General features: G+C 42.6%; 1 protein-coding gene across 5 annotated transcripts in view; it reads right to left on the reverse strand.

Annotated features, from left to right (window-relative positions):
• LOC137421551 (ornithine decarboxylase) overlaps positions 1–22,816 on the reverse strand; it is an 81,441-nt gene that overhangs the window by 9,025 nt on the left and 49,600 nt on the right. For 3 of the 5 annotated variants that reach the window (XM_068107718.2, XM_078771320.1, XM_068107719.2), the window contains 6 exons: positions 22,543–22,680; positions 18,217–18,298; positions 18,014–18,097; positions 12,688–12,832; positions 12,094–12,197; positions 5,309–5,517 (listed from right to left, as the gene is read on the reverse strand). In XM_068107718.2, coding sequence (XP_067963819.2) covers positions 5,309–5,517; positions 12,094–12,197; positions 12,688–12,832; positions 18,014–18,097; positions 18,217–18,298; positions 22,543–22,680 — 762 coding nt within the window. The remainder of the gene's footprint in view (positions 1–5,308; positions 5,518–12,093; positions 12,198–12,687; positions 12,833–18,013; positions 18,098–18,216; positions 18,299–22,542; positions 22,681–22,816) is intronic. The other 2 variants (XM_078771321.1, XM_078771322.1) reach the window with 1 other exon arrangement.

The following is a 22,816-nucleotide window of genomic DNA, read 5'->3' on the forward strand; positions in this document are numbered from 1 at the left end:
CGGGTACAGGACAGGGGAGGGGAGGAGTAGGGTAAGATGAAGGATGAGAGGGGGAGGTAGGGAGAGCAGTTGTTAGTGTGTCAGCGATTGCAGAAGAGTTCCAAGAAAGGGAAGGATGAGGAGGATGAAAGGTTTGATGGTGAAGGGATGAGGCACAGTGAGGGGTTGTTTGAGGGGGGGCAGAGGAAAGTAGAAGGTTTGGGGGGGTGGAGGTATGAGATAGAAGGGAGATGAAGTGGGGAGGAGGCAGCTTGGAGGAGGAGGGGGGAGGAGGGAGAATTGGAGAGGAATGGTATGGGGGAAGAATTGAATGGGAGGGGTTGGGGGGGAGTTTTGAAGGGGAGGAGTGAGGGGGAAGTTTAGGAGGGAAGGGGCAAGGGGGGAGTTTTGGAGGGAAGGGGCAGGGGGGAAGTTTAGACGTGGAGGGGCAAGGGGGGAGTTTAGGAGTGTAGGGGCAGGGGGGGGGGATTTGGAGGGGAGGGGCAAGGGGGGAGTTTTGGAGGGGAAGGGCAAGGGGGGAGTTCAGGAGTGGAGGGGCAAGGGGGGGATTTGGAGGGGAGGGGCAAGGGGGGAGTTTAGGAGGGGAAGGGCAAGGGGGGAGTTCAGGAGTGGAGGGGCAAGGGGGGAGTTTAAGAGTGGAGGGGCAAGGGGGGAGTTTAGGAGTGTAGGTGCAAGGGGGGGGGATTTGGATGGGAGGGGCAAGAGGGGAGTTTAGAAAGTGGATGATTAATGAAAGACGAACATTGATAACAAATTGGGTTTGTTGTGATTTTCAAGTTAGCAATCCGATTCAGAACGATGGAGGTGGGATGGAATGAATGTGAATTTAAACCATGTAGTGAGGGAGACGTATAAGATATTGAATTTCTTTTTTTTGAAGTGGAATGAGTTGGAGAGGAAATTGAGAAAAGCCTTTTAAATAGGAAGAAAAACAGCGTGTTGTAATATACCACTGAATAAAACACAGAAGGGGAAAGGTTAAACATATTTAAATAATATTTAAACAGAACTGTGAACAATCTTATATGCACAAAATACCAACGGGGGGAGAGCCGAGAGGGACCACCACGAGTCACGTGAACAGGGCAAACGGTGGATGGCAAGGAGATAATGGGGGCGGGGCGAACAGCACACGTGGACAGAAAATACAGGATGAGACAACAGTACACGTGGAGAAAGGAAAATAAATGTTTTTGGGTTTTTTTTGTTTGTTTATTTATTTATTTTGGGGGGGGGGGTGGGGATTTAGAACGTTAGACAGAGTATTATGTTCGGGGTAGAAAGGAAAAAACTAAGAGCCAAGCAAAACACGCTTAAGTTAACAAAACACCGACGGGGGTACAACTACAAGGCCACACACGAGGAGCAGAACACGATTAATTAATTACGAGTTACAGGAAATTCAAACCAAAACTAACTATAATCAAACAATATCGCATGGACGATAAAATAACGAGTTGAAATTTGACAATCTATCTGGGGAAATGGGGGAGAAACACGTGGTCGAAGAACAAACGAACGAATAAGAATGAATAAACGAATGAGCACAGAGAAGGTAATGTCTTTTTTTTTGTTTTTTTGAGTTGAGATTTACATAAGGAAGTAGGCTATGGGGTGAAAAGACTGGGAAAACAGAGAACGAAAGTTATTGGATCACAAACGACGGACCGCTGAGAGAAAAACAAACCTGTATACCATAGGGAATGGGAATACCATAGGGAATAAAAAACAAACCGCTGAGAGAAATTCTCTCCCCATACCATTCCTCAAGAAATTTCATCTTGATCGGATGAAGTTTTGTACTTGTCGAATTATGACGTCATAATGGAGGCACCTATGACATCATCATTAACATATTTTATTCCCTATGGAGAGTTCTTTACAATGAGCCATGTCTCAATTTTTTCTATTCAGCGCTTTCGGAGATATAGAGGTGCAAAGTTTTTCGGTTTCTCCAAGATGGCGGCCGAACCACGTGATCTATGACGTAATAATTATCATGAAAAAAATTATACAGGTGGAGTTGCACCTATGGTGAAAATGTCCTGTCAATCGGACCAACGGTTGCAGAGAAAATCATATTTATTCTGTGCCGACAAACAGACAGACAGACAAACAGACAGACAGACAAACAGATAGACAAACAGACAGACAAACAGACAAAAAAAAAACCGACTCAAATGCAATACCCTCTCCTCAGGCGAGGGTAACAAACAGGCAGACAGGGATGAAAACAACCTCCGTCAACCCTCGGTGGCGGAGGTAATAAGCTAACTTCCTCTATGCTTTCCTATTCAACAATGTTAATGTTTCTCTACCCTTTATTCCAGCTCTTTGTTGCCAACTATATTCTCCCAACTTATCTTTAATATCCACCTATATTGTACTGTAGCACCACGTCGCAAAGGTATTTATTCTTCTCCTCTCTTATTTTCCTATAGTTCATGCTTCAGTACCATATGTCACTACAGATATATGACATCGTTCGTTCACAATGTTTTCTTTGTTTGAAAATCCAAACTCCTTCTCAATAATTATTTAATGTCCCAGAAAGCACTCTTTGCCATTCCGATTGTCTTTTTTGATTTCTACGAGACACATTCCATCCTCTGCTACACAAGTTCCAAGATATGTGTAACTTGAAACTTGTTTCAGCACTTGCCTTGGGACCTGATAGTAACTTGTGTACCTCGTGTTTTCTCAAAGATCATAACTTTTGTCTTTTCAGCACTTAATTTCATCCCATACTCTTTGCAAGCCATGTTGATGTTGTCAATCATGAGCTGCAGCTCTTCTTCGGCGTTGGCAATCAGTACGGTGCATTCTTGCATTCCATGTGGCAGTTTTCCATCAGTAGCTTCATGATGGTATGTGTGTGCCTGCTGGTCCCTGCCTGTTTGTCTGTCTGTGACCAGGATTTCTCAAAAACTTGTGGACAGATTATGACAAAACTAGGTGGATGAATTGGTTAGGCGACAAGAACAAGCAAATTAGTTTTTGGTTCTGGTCCGAATCCAGATCCGACCTATCAGTGGGATACAAAACGTAAACTGTTGAGCCTGGCAAAGGTATGTACTGAATGCCGTTCTAGTCTTGTCTTGTTTTGTTGTTGTTGGTACCAAAACAATCTTTATGTATGTCCAACACAGTAGAAGCATGATTCATAAAGTGCTCGATTTTGTTTATTCAATAATTTGTTGTGATGCTGATGTTGGTGGTAGCTAGTAAACATGTCGAATAATTATGCTATCCATTATTAGCTCACCTGTAACGAAATTCAGGGGAGCTTATGCGATGGCGCGTCATCCGTCAGTCCGCAAACACTTGAAACTTCTTCTCCGAAACCGCTGATGGGATTGCGACCAAACTTGGCACAAATGATATTTGTTGTGCTGTGACTAAAGTTTGTTCATAGCATTAAGAAAATTACCGGGGTCAAAGTGGGTCCAGGTTTGACCCCACAAAATAGGAATTTGCTTTTTCCTCTGAAACTACACACACTATTTCGATAAAACTTGACCACAACCTTCAGCACCCGTGCTGTACCAAGGTTTATCCACGGCATTAACAAAATCTGCCCCTTTAGGGGTTTACAGGGGGTTGCCCCCCAAAATAGGTATTTGGTTTCTTCTCAGAAACTACACACGCAATTTCAATAAAACTTGACCACAACCTTCACCACCCGTGCTGTACCCAAGTTTATCCACGACATTAACAAAATCTGCCCCTTTAGGGGTTTACAGGGGGTTGCCCCCCAAAATAGATATTTGGTTTCTTCTCAGAAACTACACACGCAATTTCGATTAAACTTCACCACAACCTTATCAATGTTTGTTCAAGGCATTAGAAAAATTGGGGTCTTAGGAGGTATATGGGGTTGGGGAAGGTGGGGGGGGGGGGGGGGGGGCGGGAGTGGTGAGGTTGCCCCCAAAAATAGGTATTTTTTTGGTTTGTTTGTTTAAAGTGTGATAATTATGTTAGTATGATTCTACATGCTGCCCTGTCTTCTAGCAACCATTGAAATTCGTTTAAAATACCTTCAGTCGGTGCGTGCAATATACTGTTTATTCTACCAGGTGAGCACTGGGGGTATTGCCCCTATGTTTCATATAAGGCCTCTGCCACCTTCCTCTCAAGTAGATAAGTCAAACTACGCATATGAAACATCAGTAGACAATTGGCAGACACATGATATACAGTGTTTGAACTAGGGTTACTCTGTCCCATAACCTGGGGTTTCAGATGGCAATGGTACCACACCAACCCAATTAGAATAGTTAATGTTAAAATATGGTCTCATGGTCATTTCAAACAAAACTAGAACAACACTTTGTAGAGTACATACCTCCACCAGGCTGAACAGTTCACGTTTTTGTATCCCACTGATAGACCATATCTGGATTCAGACCTGAACAAAAATCGAATCGGCTTGTTCTTGTCACCCAACCAACTCATCCACCTAGTTTTGTCATAACTCGTCCACAACTTTTTGTAATATCATGTTACTTATCGTTTTGGCCCCTTCTCTCAATGGCGAAGAATCACTTGGAAATTAAAAAAAATTCTTGTATCTGGATCTGGATTCGGATCTTCACCAAAATTGATTAAATTCCTTCTTGTCACAAACCCATCCTGCCCACCAAGTATCATCCAAATCCGCCTCTAACTTTTTGAGATGTCATGCTATTTTTATATATTTTGGCCCAATCATTCATTGGTGAAGAATCACTTAAAATTATAGTATCCAGACCTTCACCAAAATCTAATCAATTTCTCCTTGTCACACACGTAATTGCTCGTGATCTTCGTCTCCATAGCAGTGGTTAGGCCTACTCGATTGCTCGTTTCCCCTCCCCGTCTGTGATTGAGTCCAGTGTGTGGCGCCTTTAGAGTTATTTTTTATTCTCTTGCAAATAATTATCTATCTATTCATTGCATTCCCCATTTCCTTCCCTTCCTTAACCCCCTCCCCCCCCCCCCCCCCCCCCCCCATCGAATTCCTCCATTGGGTCAACCTTCCCCTATTGATTTTGTTGGGGAAATAAACTCCGTTTTAAAAGAGCTAAGGTTTTCATGTGCTTCTAGCGATTCCTGCGTGTGCAAAGCCGCCATTAATTGACATGTCCAAGGGAGTAATAGCAGTTCGGTCCATCCGTCCAGTAGTCTGTGTTAACAGACAGCTTGGACACGACAGTAATAACAGACAAGACCAATCAATATAGTTGCTAATCTTCGCTTTCGCAAGTAACAAAAAGACAAACATGGTGAATAAAACATGACACAAATATCAGGAAAACTGCAAACTGACCAGTCGTTTTGAGCCATAACAAATTCACATTCGGGAGGAGAATAGCCATTGAACATGCTCCAAGTCGTCATTGAGTAGGCACCCATGTTTTTGAAAATGAGCCAGTCTCCGGTGGATAGCTCTGGCAAAAAACAATTCTTCGCGATGCAATCTCCTCCAGCACATGTATGACCCCATAAAGTGGACTGGAATGTCACTTCATTTTCACCCTATCATGCGAGGGCAGTCACAGATAACATGTGTTAAATATATATATTTTTTCACAACTGGATATCCTTTTGTGATTGTATATGAAAAATACTCATTCTTTTTTGCATTGTATTCGTGACTTCACATATATGCACACATATGCTTGTACTGAACAAATAGAGGTGACATTTAAATGAAGCTGACATTTTGGGGGCCTTAGCCTTCGTCCTCTTATGCTCTGACAGAAGGGAAGGCCTGAAACGTCAGCTTCTCTTTTATTCATGGAGGATCAATTACCAATTCAGGTATTTTATTTTCTATTTGTTTTGACTTCTCTTGCCACCCACGCAAATCGCTACTTTTGTGCTGAAATAATCGATTACATAATTTGGGTTTGTCTGGATGTTTGAGACAAAACCCATATTAAGATTATAATCAATGATATGTCTAGCCAAATCATACAATGTGGCCTGTCACGTGCTCTGGGATCAGGACCAACCATATCGCAGTCAGATGACCATGCCTGAAGTACATAACCCTCCCCAAGTGACAACTCGTGTCAGCCTCAATTCTGAGTTTTTCGAGTGTATAAGCCATTTATTCGAATTCTCGGGCAATAAAATTCATGCCACAATGTTCGTAATTGAAAACAACTCTATCTATCTATAATTCCAGTAATCTCTGTGTGTATGTATGTATGTATGTATGTCTGTATGTCTGTGACCGCTGTTTCTCGACAACCACGGGTCCGATATACTTTAAACTTGCCAGGTATATTGCTGGGGACCCGAGGATGTGCCTTTTCAAGGTTTCATATTAATCGGAGAAGTAGTTACCGAGCTATGTCCAAAAAACGATTCAACCAATCAGAGAGCAGCGAGCTATCACGTGTGCCGAACGTGGCGAACAGACTCTGCCTCGGACGGCACATTTGAGAGCGTATTCATTTATTTCACGTTGGCAAACTATGTTGCCGTTAAACTATGTTGTAAAACTAATTAAAACTAATTTGCGACATATTAATCGGAGAAGTAGTTACCGAGCTATGTCCAAAAAACGATTCAACCAATCAGAGAGCAGCGAGCTATCACGTGTGCCGAACGTGGCGAACAGACTCTGCCTCGGACGGCACATTTGAGAGCGTATTCATTTATTTCACGTTGGCAAACTATGTTGCCGTTAAACTATGTTTTAAAACTAATTACGTGCACGCTATGGCGATTTCTTTACCAAACTCCGCAAGCCGTTCGCTTTGGACCAAACCATTTCATGTAAATAGAGGGGGGGGATTGTCACCGTACTCGCAAGCCGTTCGCTTTGGACCAAACCATTTCATGTAAATAGAGGGGGGGGATTGTCACCGTACTCGCAAGCCGTTCGCTTTGGACCAAACCATTTCATGTAAATAGAGGGGGGGGATATAATTTTAGATATATATATAGTACGGGCATGCCCTAGTATTTACAATACTAGCAACGGTACCCGCTCTACTGGCGGGGCTTCAATTGGGAGGCCCAAATGAAAAGGCAAAATATCAGAGATTGAAGGCTTGTTTATTTTAAACGATTCATATAAACATCCGTTAAATCATACCACGCGCAAATCATCAAAATCTAAACAGTATTTGTAGAATTTCAATAAAAGCCACATCACTGTTCATATCGGTAAATAGTATTCCATCGTGTTTGGAAAAACTGGAAAATTGGAAAATTGGAAAAAATTGGAAATTGGGAAAATTATATAGCCTATTTTACTCCAGGTGGTCCCAGGATTACCCACCCAAAATTTCGTTGCGATCAGTTCAGCCGTTTTTGCGGTACCTGGGAACGGACGGACAGACAGAGACAGACATTTGGTGAATAAGTAAGATAAACACAAACCAAATTACTTCGATTATCTTAAACCTATCCTAAACTAAGCAAATAGATGTGGAAGCAAAAGTTCACCAAAACACATTAGCATAACGTGAAATCCTGAAGCCAGGATGGCAGTCAAAGTATGTGTACATGTTAAGGATGTTTGTATCGAGCATGTGATGTCGACTTGATGGTTCAGTGAGCAGTAGAGGCAGGTGTAACTCCGAATTATAATGAAACAAGGTATGGTCGACTTGATGGTGTAGTAAGCAGTAGAGGCAGGTGTAACTGTTCTAAGTTCTGCTTCTGGTTAGTATAAATAGTACAAATAGCCATTCTAAGTTCTGTTCAGTGCAGTGATGCTAAGAGACTGTGCTTTGTTTAGTGTGTGTTTAAGGCACACTCAATTTGATTCATGATGTCAAGCATCGCCTGGGGGATGTGGCCAGGCACCGTGGACCTTAAAGACAAATCACAAGGTTGCGGATGGCTTCAATGACACAACCTGCCTGGGCATGATTTCACTTGGCTGGAGAAATGCCAGATAAGGCCTCCAGCCATACCACGGTAAAACAACGGAAGTTTCTGCTGACTCATGAAGAGTTGCTCATTAGCTCACATGCCGTTTTTATTATGATTATTAACCCAGTTCATATTTATCTACTAACATTACAAATGCAAAATTTTTCAAGAAGAAAATAATTCGAAGTCTTATAACAACAATAATCACATTATCAACCATTCAATCCATCAAAGCAAAACATCACATTAAAATACAGAGATTGTCATTTTCATACCAGTATACAGTATTTAACATAGGGAATGCCCAAACAATGCCAACATTTTGGTATTTGTCCAAAGCAAACCAAAATAGAGCAATTTGACTGTGTCGCCAATATGCCTCTGCATAGTGCCTGCCCATGACAACAGGTATATGCCCTCTTTCACTGTCCTAAAAATAAACAAGTTTGATTTACATCCCTTCAGCTGTTCTCAAGTACCACATTTCTACCAGACATGACAGGTTTCACATCAATTGGTGAAGCAGTTTTGGAGAAGGATTTTTTTTTTAATATCGGTTTTCAAGCTAATATGGCTGCCACACCACATGACATGTGATATAGAAAATGTACATTCTGCATATGTATGAGTAGTGGATCACATTTGTGAAGTTTTTATCAGATAAGGTTCGTTTTTCTATCCAAGGTAGCTGCCAAACCACATGACCTACGACATCGTCATTTTCAAACTATATGCAGCAATGTTTTTAGATGACATTTGTAAAGTTTCGCATCGATAGGGTAAGTGGTTTCAGAGATACAATTATTTAATATTTTTGTTCAATCCAATATGGCTGCTACACCATGTGACTGTTGACGTCACTATTATAACAATATTCGACACTAAAAGTCTTGTCTCAATCGGACATGTGGTTGCTGAGAAAAACGAGGTTTAGCCCGTTTGGACAGACAGACGGACAACCCGAAAACACAATGCGTCCGACCACCTTCAAGGGCGGAGGCATAAAAAAACATTTTTGGGATTTTTGTATCCCCGTTATGAAGTTTGTCAACAATCGGTATCTTTTCCTTTCAATGGAAATTTAAAAAAAATTGTTTAAATCCATGACTGCCCGATACATTTTTTTTCTTCACCAAATGGAACAATCAATTAACTATCATCAAACAATTTTTACAATGTCACAAAGAGAATTAAATTTTTTGGACTTCTGAAACAGTTATAAAGTGAACAAGAGTAAAGGCAAGAAACACATGAAAAATGGTCACAGAAGTAAACTACATGACCAAAAGTATGCGGACACCCCTTATAATGAGTGGATTCGGCTGTTTCAGCCACACCCATTGCTGACAGGTATATATAATCAAGCACACAGCCATGCAACCTCCATAGACAAACATTGGCAGTAGAATGGGCTGTACTGAAGAGCTTGGTGACTTTCAACGTGGCACAGTCATAGGATGCCACCTTTCCAACAAGTCAGTTCGTCAAATTTCTGCCCTGGTCAACTGTAAGTGCTGTTATTGTGAATTGGAAACGTCTAGGAGCAACAACAGCTCAGCCACGAAGTGGTAGGCCACACAAGCTCACAGAACGGGACTGCCGAGTGCTGAAGTGCGCAGCGTGTAAAAATCGTCTGTCCTCGGTTGCAACACTCACTACCAAGTTCCAAACTGCCTCTGAAAGCAACGTCAGCACAACAACTGTTCATCAGGAGCTTCATGAAATGGGTTTCCATGGCTGAGCAGCTGCACACAAGCCTAAGATCACCATGCGCAATGCCAAGTGTCAGCGGGAGTGATGTAAAGCTCGCCGCCATTGGACTTTGGAGCAGTGGAAACGCGTTCTCTGGAGTGATGAATCACGCTTCACCATCTGGCAGTCCGACGGACGAATCTGGGTTTGGCGGATGCCAGGAAAACGCTACCTACCCGAATGCATAGTGCCAACTGTGAAGTTTAGTGGAGGAGGAATAATGGTTTGGGGCTGTTTTTCATGGTTCTGGCTGGGCCCCTTAGTTCTAGTGAAGGGAAATCTTAACGCTACAGCAGAAAATGACATTCTAGACGATGGTATGCTTCCAACTTTGTGGCAACAGTTTGGGGAAGGCCTTTTCCTGCTATAGCATGGCAATGCCCCCGTGCACAAAGCGATGTCCATACAGAAATGGTTTGTCAATATCGGTGTGGAAGAACCTGACTGGCCTGCACAGAGCCCTGACCTCAACCCCATAGAACATCTTTGGGATGAATTGGAACGCCGACTGCGAGCCAGGCCTAATCGCCCAACATCAGTGCCACACCTCACTAGTGCTCTTGTGGCTGAATGGAAGCAAATCCCCGCAGCAATGTTCCAACATCCATTGGAAAGCCTTCCCAGAAGAGTGGAGGCTGTTATAGTAGCAAAGGGGGGGGGGACCAACTCTATATTAATGCCCATGATTTTGGAATGAGATGTTCGATGTTCAGGTGTCTGCATACTTTTGGTCATGTAGTGTATCTGTTTTTCCAAACCCTGTGGATAATATGTCATACGTACGAACTGCACTTACAACCTGGCTGTGCATGCTGGACATAAAACTAGCAACACTTGAGTTAGAAGTTATTATAGGTCTAAGGGGAAGCTCTCTGCTTACCTAATAATCCCAACTTTCCAGTTGTAATGGAAACAACAAGTGCTTTCACCAGTGCAGATGCAGCCACTGTGATATTCTAAGTATTGTTAAAAACAACTTGCTTTGAATGTACTAGGGCATGCCCGTACTATATATATATCTAAAATTATATCCCCCCCCCTCTATTTACATGAAATGGTTTGGTCCAAAGCGAACGGCTTGCGAGTACGGTGACAATCCCCCCCCTCTATTTACATGAAATGGTTTGGTCCAAAGCGAACGGCTTGCGGAGTTTGGTAAAGAAATCGCCATAGCGTGCACGTAATTAGTTTTAAAACATAGTTTAACGGCAACATAGTTTGCCAACGTGAAATAAATGAATACGCTCTCAAATGTGCCGTCCGAGGCAGAGTCTGTTCGCCACGTTCGGCACACGTGATAGCTCGCTGCTCTCTGATTGGTTGAATCGTTTTTTGGACATAGCTCGGTAACTACTTCTCCGATTAATATGTCGCAAATTAGTTTTAATTAGTTTTACAACATAGTTTAACGGCAACATAGTTTGCCAACGTGAAATAAATGAATACGCTCTCAAATGTGCCGTCCGAGGCAGAGTCTGTTCGCCACGTTCGGCACACGTGATAGCTCGCTGCTCTCTGATTGGTTGAATCGTTTTTTGGACATAGCTCGGTAACTACTTCTCCGATTAATATGAAACCTTGAAAAGGCACATCCTCGGGTCCCCAGCAATATACCTGGCAAGTTTAAAGTATATCGGACCCGTGGTTGTCGAGAAACAGCGGTCACAGACATACAGACATACATACATACATACATACACACAGAGATTACTGGAATTATAGATAGACTAGGGCATTGCCCGTACGTGGGTGCCCGTTCCTTGCCAATGCCCGTACTATATATATATCTAAAATTATATCCCCCCCCCCTCTATTTACATGAAATGGTTTGGTCCATTCGCAACGACCACAGAACCCCCCCCCCCCTCTATTTACATGCAATGGTTTGGTCCAAAGCGAACGGTTTGGTCCATTCGATGTGATTTGATGATTCGATGTGAATGGTTTGGTCCATTCGCAACGACCACAGAACCCCCCCCCTCTATTTACATGAATGGTTTGGTCCATTCGCAAAGCCAAAGCGAACGACCACAGAACCCCCCCCTCTATTTACATGAATGGTTTGGTCCATTCGCAAAGCCAAAGCGAACGACCACAGAACCCCCCCCCCCTCTATTTACATGAATGGTTTGGTCCATTCGCAACGGCAAAGCGAACGGCGAACGGCTAAATCGCCATAGCTCGGTAAGTACTTGTCCGATTAATTTCAAACCTTGAAAAGGCACATCCTCGGGTCCCCAGCAATATACCTGGCAAGTTTCAAGTATATCGGACCGGTAGTTGTCGAGAAACAGCGGTCACAGACAAACGTACAGACGTACAGACGTACAGACGTACAAACGTACAAACGTACAGAGATTACTGGAATTATAGATAGATGAAGAAATGTTAACTTAAAGCTTCAGACAATGTTCAGCTCAAAATACAACATGACCAAGAAATGCACAAAACAAATAGACCAATTACCTTCAAGGAGAGCGGCTTTATCACAGTACAACGATTGTACATCACGCCAAAAAATGAGGAATATATTCCATCATTCAGGAAGTACATGAACGAGCACTTGCCATCTAAACAGGAAGACAAAATTGTATCATACATTATTTACAAGCAATATATATGGATAACAGGAATACAAAGAAGCTTACACACACAAGCAGGCCATTTGGCTCAACACGCCTGTGTCATATCCATACTTGAGCACCCACACCCACTGCAGGCCATGCGAATTATGCAAATCACGAGCACACAATGGCCTACTCTTTTTGAAAGAATGATGTGGGATCTTTAAATGCATATTTTAAATGAGTTACCTTTCATGTCCACAGGTAGACCTGTTTTTGGATGTGGCATGCCCTTCTAACAATGCAGCGGAACAGTTAAACAGTGTTACATTTACCAAATGGCCTATTCTGTCAACTTTCTTTTACCATTTATATTACCTGTGAAAAAGAGACATATGACGTCAAAAAATCGAGGGAAGATTGATATTTACAGGAGCTCAAGTAAAATGTCAAATAATGCTTGTATCACCCTTCGGCAATTGGACAATTGCCATACCTGTGGTTTCTGATTTCTTTGCAATAATGTTGGCAGCAAGAGTGATCGCAGATTGCACATAATATCTTCCTGGTTCGGCAATCATATGAATGTTTGATCCCTTGGGAAAGTTTGTGTCCAAAGCTTCTTTCACTTTTAATGCCACCTGAAAAGGAGCTCAGTGACGTCACAAGTTGGCATGCAGATGGTGATTTATAATGAGCGTGAAGAAAATCATGTCAAAGTGCTGCCACAAGGGGTGCTTAAACTTTCTCTACCTTAAAGATATGCTCTATAAAATATATTCATTGAATGATTACAAAAAATAGGGCAATACCACCAGTAGAATATAGCAGTACACTTCACCAACTGAGGTATTGTCGCGTCTACCCTGTAGTGAAGACCTCAGGGCGACAGATGGGCGCTTTAACTCCGAGGCGTATACCCAAAAATATGGCGGTGTTATCTCTGGTGTGCACGGGGGGGGGGGGGGGTGAGGGGGGGGGGATACCGAGGCCCTTACCTGTACGGACGGACACGACTGGGGTTTAACTAAACACACGAACATATAAACACACAGGACACGAAATTGAAAGTCAACAAGGAATGATTTAATGGAAATAATGCAAGCAAAAGGAATGTGCAGTAAACGAAATTTACTAAACTAGCAACGGTACCCGCCCTACGGGCGGGGCTTCAATTGGGAGGCCCAAATGAAAAGGCAAAATATCAGAAATTGAAGGCTTTTATTTTAATTTTAAACGATTTATATAAACATCCGTTAAATAATATCACACGCAAGTCATCAAAATCTAAACAGTATTTGTAGAATTTCAATAAAAGCCACATCACTGTTCATATCGGTAAATATTATTCCATTGTGTTTGGAAAAACGGGAAAATTTGAAAAATTGGAAATTGGATAAATTGGGAAATTGGAAAAAATTGGAAAAACAATATAGCCAATTTTACTCCAGGGGGTCCCAGGATTACCTACCCAAAATTTCGTTGCGATCGGTTCAGCCGTTTTTGCGGTACCTGGGAACGGACGGACAGACAGACAGACAGACAGACATTTGGTAAATTATAGTAAGATGAGGATCCTCCACTCAGACTCAAAGACATGAACAAGAGAAAAATGAAAGTAAAAATAAATGTCGGATGTCGTGTAGCCACTTAGCCCCAGTCTCAACGATGGTTTGGTGGCGTCACAGGTCCCGCGTCCCTGCGCGGGAAAACACGCGCCAGCCCGAAGCGAACAGGCCAGAGCTTCTCCCTGGGTCCTTCTCGTTTGGCTGCACCGAGCTCCGACCGTCCCGAACCGCTCTTGGTGTCTTTTCCCACAAGCGCACCAGAGAGAGCCAACAATGCTGCAACCGTCCGTTATGCAGCCAGTACCAGAGAGAGAGAATAAATGCGTGTCCGCTCGTTACGTATGCCAGAACAGAGAGAGAGAAAATTGCGACCGCTCACGATGAAGCCCAACACAGAGAGAGAGAAAATGGCGGTCGCTTCGCTTTTTCTTCATCCGTTCTCGAAGGCCCCCTCTGATGTCACGCTCACTCCAATCACCGAGTGCCGTCGAATTGTCCCAACCAATCGTCCTTCAGGGCGTGGCCTCACGGCCATTCTTGATGCCCATCGAGAATGTTCGGCTGGGCAGGGTCGTAATGTTTGAGTTCTGTCGGTGATTATGGTGGTTGTGGCAATGTGCCGATTGCATGGCTGGCCGAGTGAATTTTATAAGAACAAAGGGAAAAATCACCTACCCTACCTAATTAGCATAGCTCCTCCACTCCACCTTATGCCCTACCATAACAGATATTCGGCCCGAACTTAGATGCATGAAGGTTTTTCTTCGCGACATTCGGGGCATGCTAATCTATACAATACTACCTGGACTAAGGTATTTCATTACCTACCCCCACACACGTAACAGTATTTTAAACTCTATCACGTATTTTAAACCAATTTCAATAGTTGCTAGAAGACAAAGCAGCATGTAGAATCATAGCACCGAATCATAACACATTAAACAAACAAACAAAAAATACATATTTTGGGGGGCAACTCCTCCCCTCCCCGTATATCCCCTTAGATCCCGATTTTTCTAATCTTGTGAACAAACCAGAATCACATATGATGAAGGTTGTGGTCAAGTTTCATCAGAATTGTATGTGTAGTTTCTGAGAAGAAAGTAAATACCTATTTTGGGAGGTCAAACCGAGAGCCACTTGACCCCCGGAGACCTCGATTCTTTTAATGCCGTGAACAACCGTCGAACTTGCAACTTGCAACTTACAACATTTGCAACTTAAATATAATTTTAGCCAAGTTTGGTCAAAATCCCATCAGAAGTTTCGGAGAAAAAGTTGCAAGTGTTTACGGACTGACAGCACGCCATCCCATAAGCTCCCCAGAACTAAGTTACAGGTGAGTTAAAAATAGAAAAGAAAAATATTATTTTCGAGAATAAAAATTCAGTTAGAAACAAGAATCACCGCACTGTGGTCAAAACCTGTGACAAAACCCGGTAACGGGCCGATTTAGGAAACGTGCATTTAAAGCATTCTTAAAAGACGAACAGGGCATTTGGGAAACACACATTTAATGTGCTATTAACCCTTTGAGTACGGGATTTTTTTTGATAAAAATACCCCAGGTGCGGGATTAATTTGGAATTTTGGTACGGGAATGCAACCACGTACTGACGATCTATTTATAGGTATAGTCGATGACGTGCAGTAACGTCATCCGTACACAAAACTTTTTCACGGGTTGCGGCACTGGACGTCATCCGTACTGAAACGGTTAAACAATGACAGCGCAATTCGAAACACACATTTGATGCGCTATTAATAGATGAACATCACAATTGGGAAACACACATTTAATGCACTATTAAAAGGAGAGAGGATTCAGAAACCAAAGCATTCAGAATCATTGGAATCTCCTGCGATGAAGCCGATTGTGAGGGCCTTTCACTCGCTCACCGCAGGCAGGTTGGTGGTCTTTCTGTCTTCCACCGACTCCTATCTGGCCAAGCTCCCACTGCTCTGTCTGTGCTCTGTCCCCCAAATATTCCTGCCGGACACACAAGATCTGCCAGCAACCCTCTTCTGGTGAAACTGCCAAAATCAAGACTCTCTGCTCACCTTCACTCCTTCATTCCTCTTTTCTCCCGCCTCTGGAACAAACTCTCACACTCTCTTCAATCCTACTCCTCCCTCCAGGTCTTTAAATCAGCTGTTCACCACCATCTCTTATCTTCCCCCATCCAAAACCTTGATCTTTTCTACCCCCATTAAAACGCCCCAAATCCACCTGTTTAAATCCCCAGCTTCTTTCCTGGGGTTCCTAGAAGTGTTACTTTGTTTTGTCCCATGTATCCCTCCCTCCTCCCCCAGCCCTCCCCCTTCCACAGATATACGCGCGTCCCTGTTCTCTTCTGTTGTTGTGCTTGTGTGCTTCCCTCTCTCCCCCTCTCATCTCCCACTCCCTTCATTGCATGTTTTGTGTGTCTGTGCATGTTTTTCATGTTCAATGTGTTAGCTCTTATACGAGCCTCAATTCTGTATACAAAAAAAAAGAAAAAAGAAGAAGATGAACAGCACAATTGGGAAACACACATTTAATGCGCTATTAATCGATGAACAGCGCAATTGGGAAACACATTTAATGCGCTATTACTAGATGAAGAGCGCAATTGGAAAACCCACATTTAATGCGCTATTAATAGATGAAGATCACAATTGGGAACACACACATTTAATGTGCAACGAATCAATGAACAACGCAATTGGGAAACACACATTTAATGCGCTACTAATCAATGAACATCGCAATTGGGAAACACACATTTAATGTGCAATGAATCAATGAATATCGAAATTGGGAAACACACATTTAATGCGCTACTAATCGATGAACTTGACACTTCCCATCCATGACGGCCTCCCCACAGTTATATCAGAATAGGCTCATTCATCAAACAATCACAGATTGCTTAACCCCAATGTGGGGCCGTTCAAAAATTACGTCACACTATATATTTGGGTCGGCATATACCGTGTGTGCTGATGGGTTTGATTATACTAGGGCATGCCCGTACTATATATATGCCCGTACTATATATCTATCTAAAATTATATCCCCCCCCCTCTATTTACATGAAATGGTTTGGTCCATTCGCAACGCCAAAGCGAACGGCGAACGGCTTGCGAGTACAGTGACAATCCCCCCCCCCTCTATTTACATGAAATGGTTTCGTCCATTCGCAACGACCACAGAACCCCCCCCCCCTCTATTTACATGGAATGGTTTGGTCCATTCGCAACGCCAAAGCGAACGGCGAACGGCTAAATCGCCATAGCTCGGTAAGTACTTGTCCGATTAATTTCAAACCTTGAAAAGGCACATCCTCGGGTCCCCAGCAATATACCTGGCAAGTTTCAAGTATATCGGACCGGTAGTTGTCGAGAAATCGTTGTCGCATACATACACACACACATACACACAGAGATTAGTGGAATTATAGATAGATAAACCTTACTAATAATTTTTATTCGACATTGATTGAATTGTTTGGGGTCCCTCATGAGTAACACTCGATACAAATAAAACCCATGGAAATCTAATGAAACAAACCAGGATAGTGTTTAATCAGCAGAGGCCTTCAGGCCTGATGTCCTCGGCCCACCAGAAAACCAAGATGGCATCCATATTATTTTGTCTGGGTGCCATGGTCGGTGGAGTCGAGCGATAAATGTGGGTAAGCCTCTTCTGGTGAAACTGCCAAAATCAAGACTCTCTGCTCACCTTCACTCCTTCATTCCTCTTTTCTCCCGCCTCTGGAACAAACTCTCACACTCTCTTCAATCCCGCTCCTCCCTCCAGGTCTTTAAATCAGCTGTTCACCACCATCTCTTATCTTCCCCCATCCAAAACCTTGATCTTTTCTACCCCCATTAAAACGTTACAATGTGGGTCCGGCAGCTGTCCGATCAATGTGTGCACATTTCAAAATTCGTCCTCAGCAAGAATCACAACAACACTATCAACAACCACGTAGAGCTCTTGTAGACCTGCGACACATTGCACATAAAAATTCTGCAACAAACAGCAAATTATAATGTGGATTTTTGTGCAGGTATTGTGCAGGTACTTTAGGCTAGAGTAGTCATTTCAAATTCTTACCTGCATAAAACGATTATACTACTTGTAACAACCTGGTTAGATCGTGTGGCAAAAATGCAAGAGTGAAATACAATTCAACAAAAAGATACTCATTTGGAATTTTCAAACTTTCTTCTTATCAAAATGTGTGAATTTTTACAACGGGGACCAACCTCTTCGAAGGTCTCAACACCATTGACCTTTCCATGAAAGCCTCCTCCAATGTCCAAAAGTTTCAAGGAGATTTCAAGCTTCTTCTAGATAAACAATGTCAATGCAACACAAATTCAATAGATTAATCAAATTGAGTGTAAATTGATAAATAATCAGATTGGCTGCATTTTATTATCAAAGAGAAACTGCTCACAGTACTTACAGCCATCTCAACAATACTCCGTGCCTCGATGATTGCTTGGACAAAGAACTTCACGAAATAGCTGCTTGATGGAAAATGGAAACTAAAAAAAACAAAAACTTTTTGTGTATTAAACAAATGTTACAAAACATAACTTCACAAATGATTTCATAGATTAATTAGCGTGGATCGGTTCGCTACGCTCCCCTAACCACACATCGTTAAAGAGGCACGGGCTTGTTTAAACTGAGGATAATGACCTGGCTGAATTTGAGTTGCCTTTATTGTCATGATTTCAACAATTATCATACAAACATTTATTTTATACAAATTTATTTGTAATATTGGTGACTTTATTTATTTGTAACTTATTTTTAATCTAAAAAGGTCCAACTGGTCTAATTTTTATGAAAGGTATAAGATAAGTTGTCTAAATGGTATATGTCAAAAGGGTAAAGGGATCTAAAGGTGTCTAGAGTATTGAAAGGGTCTTAAAGATAAAAGGGGTATTTAGGGTCTTGGGAGTTTAAAGGATCTTGGAGTCCAATGGGTCGAAAAGGCCTTCAGGGTCTATGGGGTTTTGAGGTTCTTTGGAGTCTTACGGATCTTTGGGATCTAAAGGGTCTCTGGGTCTTTATGGGTATTTGGGGTCTTTTAGGTCTTCAAGCTCTTTAAGGGTCTTCAGGATATTAAGGTTATTTGGGGTCTTTAAGGCTCTTGGGGGGTCTTATGAGTATTAGAGGTCTTGGGGGTCTCAAGGGTCTTAAAGGATCTTCAAAGGTCCAAAAATTTCAAAAGGTACATTCCAATATCACGTAATTAATAAACATGTAGTGACACGGCTTCAGGGCTTCACTGACCGTTTCACCGACCATGTTTTTCGTTTTTATATAATTTTCCTTTTATAAATCAAACACAATTTCAATGGACACCTAGAACAGCACTCGGTAGAGCGCACACCTATGCCAGGCTGAACAATTTATGTTTTGTTTCCCACTGATAGACCAGATCTGAATTCGGACATGAAACAAAATCGAATCGCTTCTTCTTGTCACCTAAGCAACTCATCCACATAGTTTTGTCATAGTTCGTCCACAACCTTTGGAAATATCGTGCTATACATCATTTTTGGCCCCACCTCTCAAGGACGGAGAATCACAAAAAAAATTCAAGCCAATCTGTGAACTTTCTGACTTGGATTCCTGCCAATGGCACATCCTCCCTGCTCTCGTTGCTGCACAGGTTTATTCCTTCTCGTCTGCAGCTATCCCTCGTCCTATCACTACCTGGTACACTGAATACTGTAGAGAAGCATTTGCCTTCAAACAACTTTCCTTCTCTTCATGCAAGGCCAATCTAACCGAACGTAATCTTAGGTAATTTTAGGAGTAATATCTTAGGTCGGGAGAGCCAGAAAAAAACATCTCGACAACTTCAAAGCTGACTTCCCCCAAACTGGCTCCTTCCTCAAAGTCCTGGTGGCATAATGCAATGAAGTTTGTCTCTAGAGTATGCTCCCCCTCTATCCCGTCACTTCAGATAGCACTACAGCCAAATCTACTCGTGAGAAAGCCAAATGTCTCAACACTGTGTCTACTTCAAAATTTCCCTCTACTCAACCCTTCACTCCTTGCCCCTACCTACTTGCATCAGACTACTCCTGTACATTGCGTCTTTCTTACCTGAGAAGGTGGAGAGGTTTCTGGCAACCCAAGACTCCAACTGTACAATGGGGCCAGATGACATCATCACTCTTGCATTTACTCTTTCTACTCTGTTCGACCTATCATTTGCCCTAGGCCACCTTTGCTCTACTTGAAAGTCAGCCGACATCACTGCATTACCCGGAAAGGCATGAAAATATTTTATCAATTACAGTTTACTTGCGATTATAAGCAAAGTCATTCAATCCATCATTGCACAGTTGACGTCAAATCCTTCCTTGTCATCCAACTGAACTCAAACAATCAGTTTGGTTTCTGACCCAAGTCACGCCACACTGAACATGTTGCTACTGTTCTCTTAACAATTGCCGGAGGCCCCAAGTGCCAGAGATCAGGGACATGCATTTGAGACAGGTGCCTCTGATGGGCATATGTCATTCATTTGAGACTTTTTCACTCACCTTACTTTCCAAACTATCAGAGTACAACATAATGAAGTATCTTGGGCCCAGCCCTGTTCCTTACTTTCATCAACAATCTTTCTGATTCTTGGAAAATGCAGGCAGTTGTCTCTTCCCTCTCTGCAAACTTTAAGAGAATCAGGAGCAAGTCAAGCAAATGGAATCTTGTTCAACCATGGCAAATATTACTCTTACTCTGTCTCCCCAAAAGGACAATTTGGTGAATCCTGCAATTTACTTTATTGACAAAACTCTTGAAGTACAATCTCTCGAACCTTTGGGCCTTATCATCGGCCACAATATTTATTGTGCAAACCACGTATCTGCGTTGGCCTCCAAAGCCAGCTACAAACTGGGCATCCTCCATCTTGCCTTTTCTTGGCAAATCCAAATTTCTAACAATTTAAGAAGCCTTCATCCATAGCTCGATGTTTTACTGCTTTCCTCTTCGGACTGGCCCTCTACCTTACACCTTTCACGCATTGATGCTGTGAAGTCGGAGGTCTATAACATCAATGAACTCAGCTGCTGTGGTTCTGAATCTCTGGCCCTGTTGCTACCACATCAAAGACAAGTCAAAGTCTGTGCTTCCTCCTTTCTCTTGCCAGTGGAACCAACTTCCTCCTTCTATACAATCTAACTATACTCTCCAGTGATTCAAGATGGCTGTTCACCTTTTTGCCAGGTTATCCATCATCCATACTCATTGTGGTAGAATTTCATTCCACAACCTCTCTCAGGATATAGAGCTTTATTGAAATTGTTATGTATTACCTCCCCAAAACCCGGTTACGGTGCACCTCCGAGTCTGGAGCCGGAACACGGCAGAAAGATTTGTTATTTTGCGTTTTCTAATAAACCATGGTAAAACCACACCAATGCAATTGCAGAACAAAACACATAATTGTATTAAGAACTCTCACAAAGTACACTGAAAATGTCACTTGCATCAAATTAACAATACATATGATCTCAAAGCAATGAACTCACGATACGCCAACCGTGAGTAGAATGTAACATTTCCCAAAGTCCGTGCATGGATCCCCACGCTGGTTGGAGATCGATGTCATGCAGAACGGCAAATCAATAGGCAGGTATTGGCGCGGCTGTGGATGAGGAGTTACGAGGTGAAGGGTCGATATGGGAATTGAGCCGATATGTAAACCAATGGCAATCAACACGATGAGGTCGATATGGAAATCCCAACGGCAAAACATGATGCACCAAGCGGACAGCCTCTTCTTCTTCGAGGACAAAATGGCGTATAGACCCATAATGGAGGTGCTTGATTTCTCGAACGATGACTCACACTTGGTGATAAAACTTGCACTCGCAATATATGACGATGTCACGCAATCCCTTTCACGGGAAACCTCAACTCATTCGTGACCAATATATAAAAACAAGTCCACTCGCAACCTTGACGTAACTCATGGCTGTATCTCTATCATGGCCGTTCTCCTCCTCCTCCTCCTCCTCCTCCTCCTCCTCCTTCCGGTTCTTTGCCGTGTTTTCCTTTTTCCTTCACAAACCTTTACTTTTACCTTTTACTAAAGTCATCTCCATTTCACACAAAAATCTTAACAACAATATTACCTGAAACTAAAAATCATACAAGTACATATTGACAACAAAGGCGGAAGTGACGAACCCATAACAAAATCAATCTCAACATCATCTACAACAAGAATAAGCAATGCTTTAGTACTCTAACATAATTCCCGAGCACATCCCAAGCAAGCCCATAAGCAATATTACGCAACTTACCAAACTCAAGTCCAGTCACATTTAACAGCGCAGTAATCCATCACTCCCATAGTAGTCCATCTCATAGGGAAGCTCACCCCGAGAGAGGGAATTACACCGAGGATCTTCTCCTTCATTTCATCACACTCATGTTTTCTTCTGCACTCATCTACCCTCTCAAAGCCCGCTCCTTACTTTTTCCCTACACCCACCTTCCATTTATTTGTTCCAATGCTCTTTCATGCCCAGTTTTCCTGGCTGGTTTTTCAGGCCCTTTCTTGTGCTTGAGCTTCCCCTGTGTCTCTCCCCCTTTACTCTAGCATTATTTTCCCCTCACCACTTCTTCCTCCAAGTGTCCCTCCACCTGCTGTGTTCTCTACTTTCCACTGTGTTCTTTCTGTGTTCCCACTCTTCCATGAACCTCAACTTTGTATGGATATAAAAATAAATGGTTCGATTTTATGATGACATCGTACCTTAGACCAATGACGTTCAATCCCAACCTCTTTGCAGTCAAGAGCAAGTTCATACTTAACTTCATATCCACTTTAAAGTTTCTTTCATTCTCACTGGAAAGCTCAAATTCAGAGGTAGTGGGAATTCGCAGAACAAGCCTATGAAACACAGCACACAAGTAAGACATTAAAATGAGTCTGGTCACGAATCACTGGCCACATCCATGTGTAAGAAGAGGGCACGTACTCATACGACGTGGTCTGCTTGTGCACACGATTGGTGTCAGCGCGCACC

Source organism: Myxine glutinosa, chromosome 2, assembly GCF_964187855.1.
Source record: "Myxine glutinosa chromosome 2, kmMyxGlut1.1, whole genome shotgun sequence".
Lineage (NCBI taxonomy): Eukaryota > Metazoa > Chordata > Myxini > Myxiniformes > Myxinidae > Myxine > Myxine glutinosa.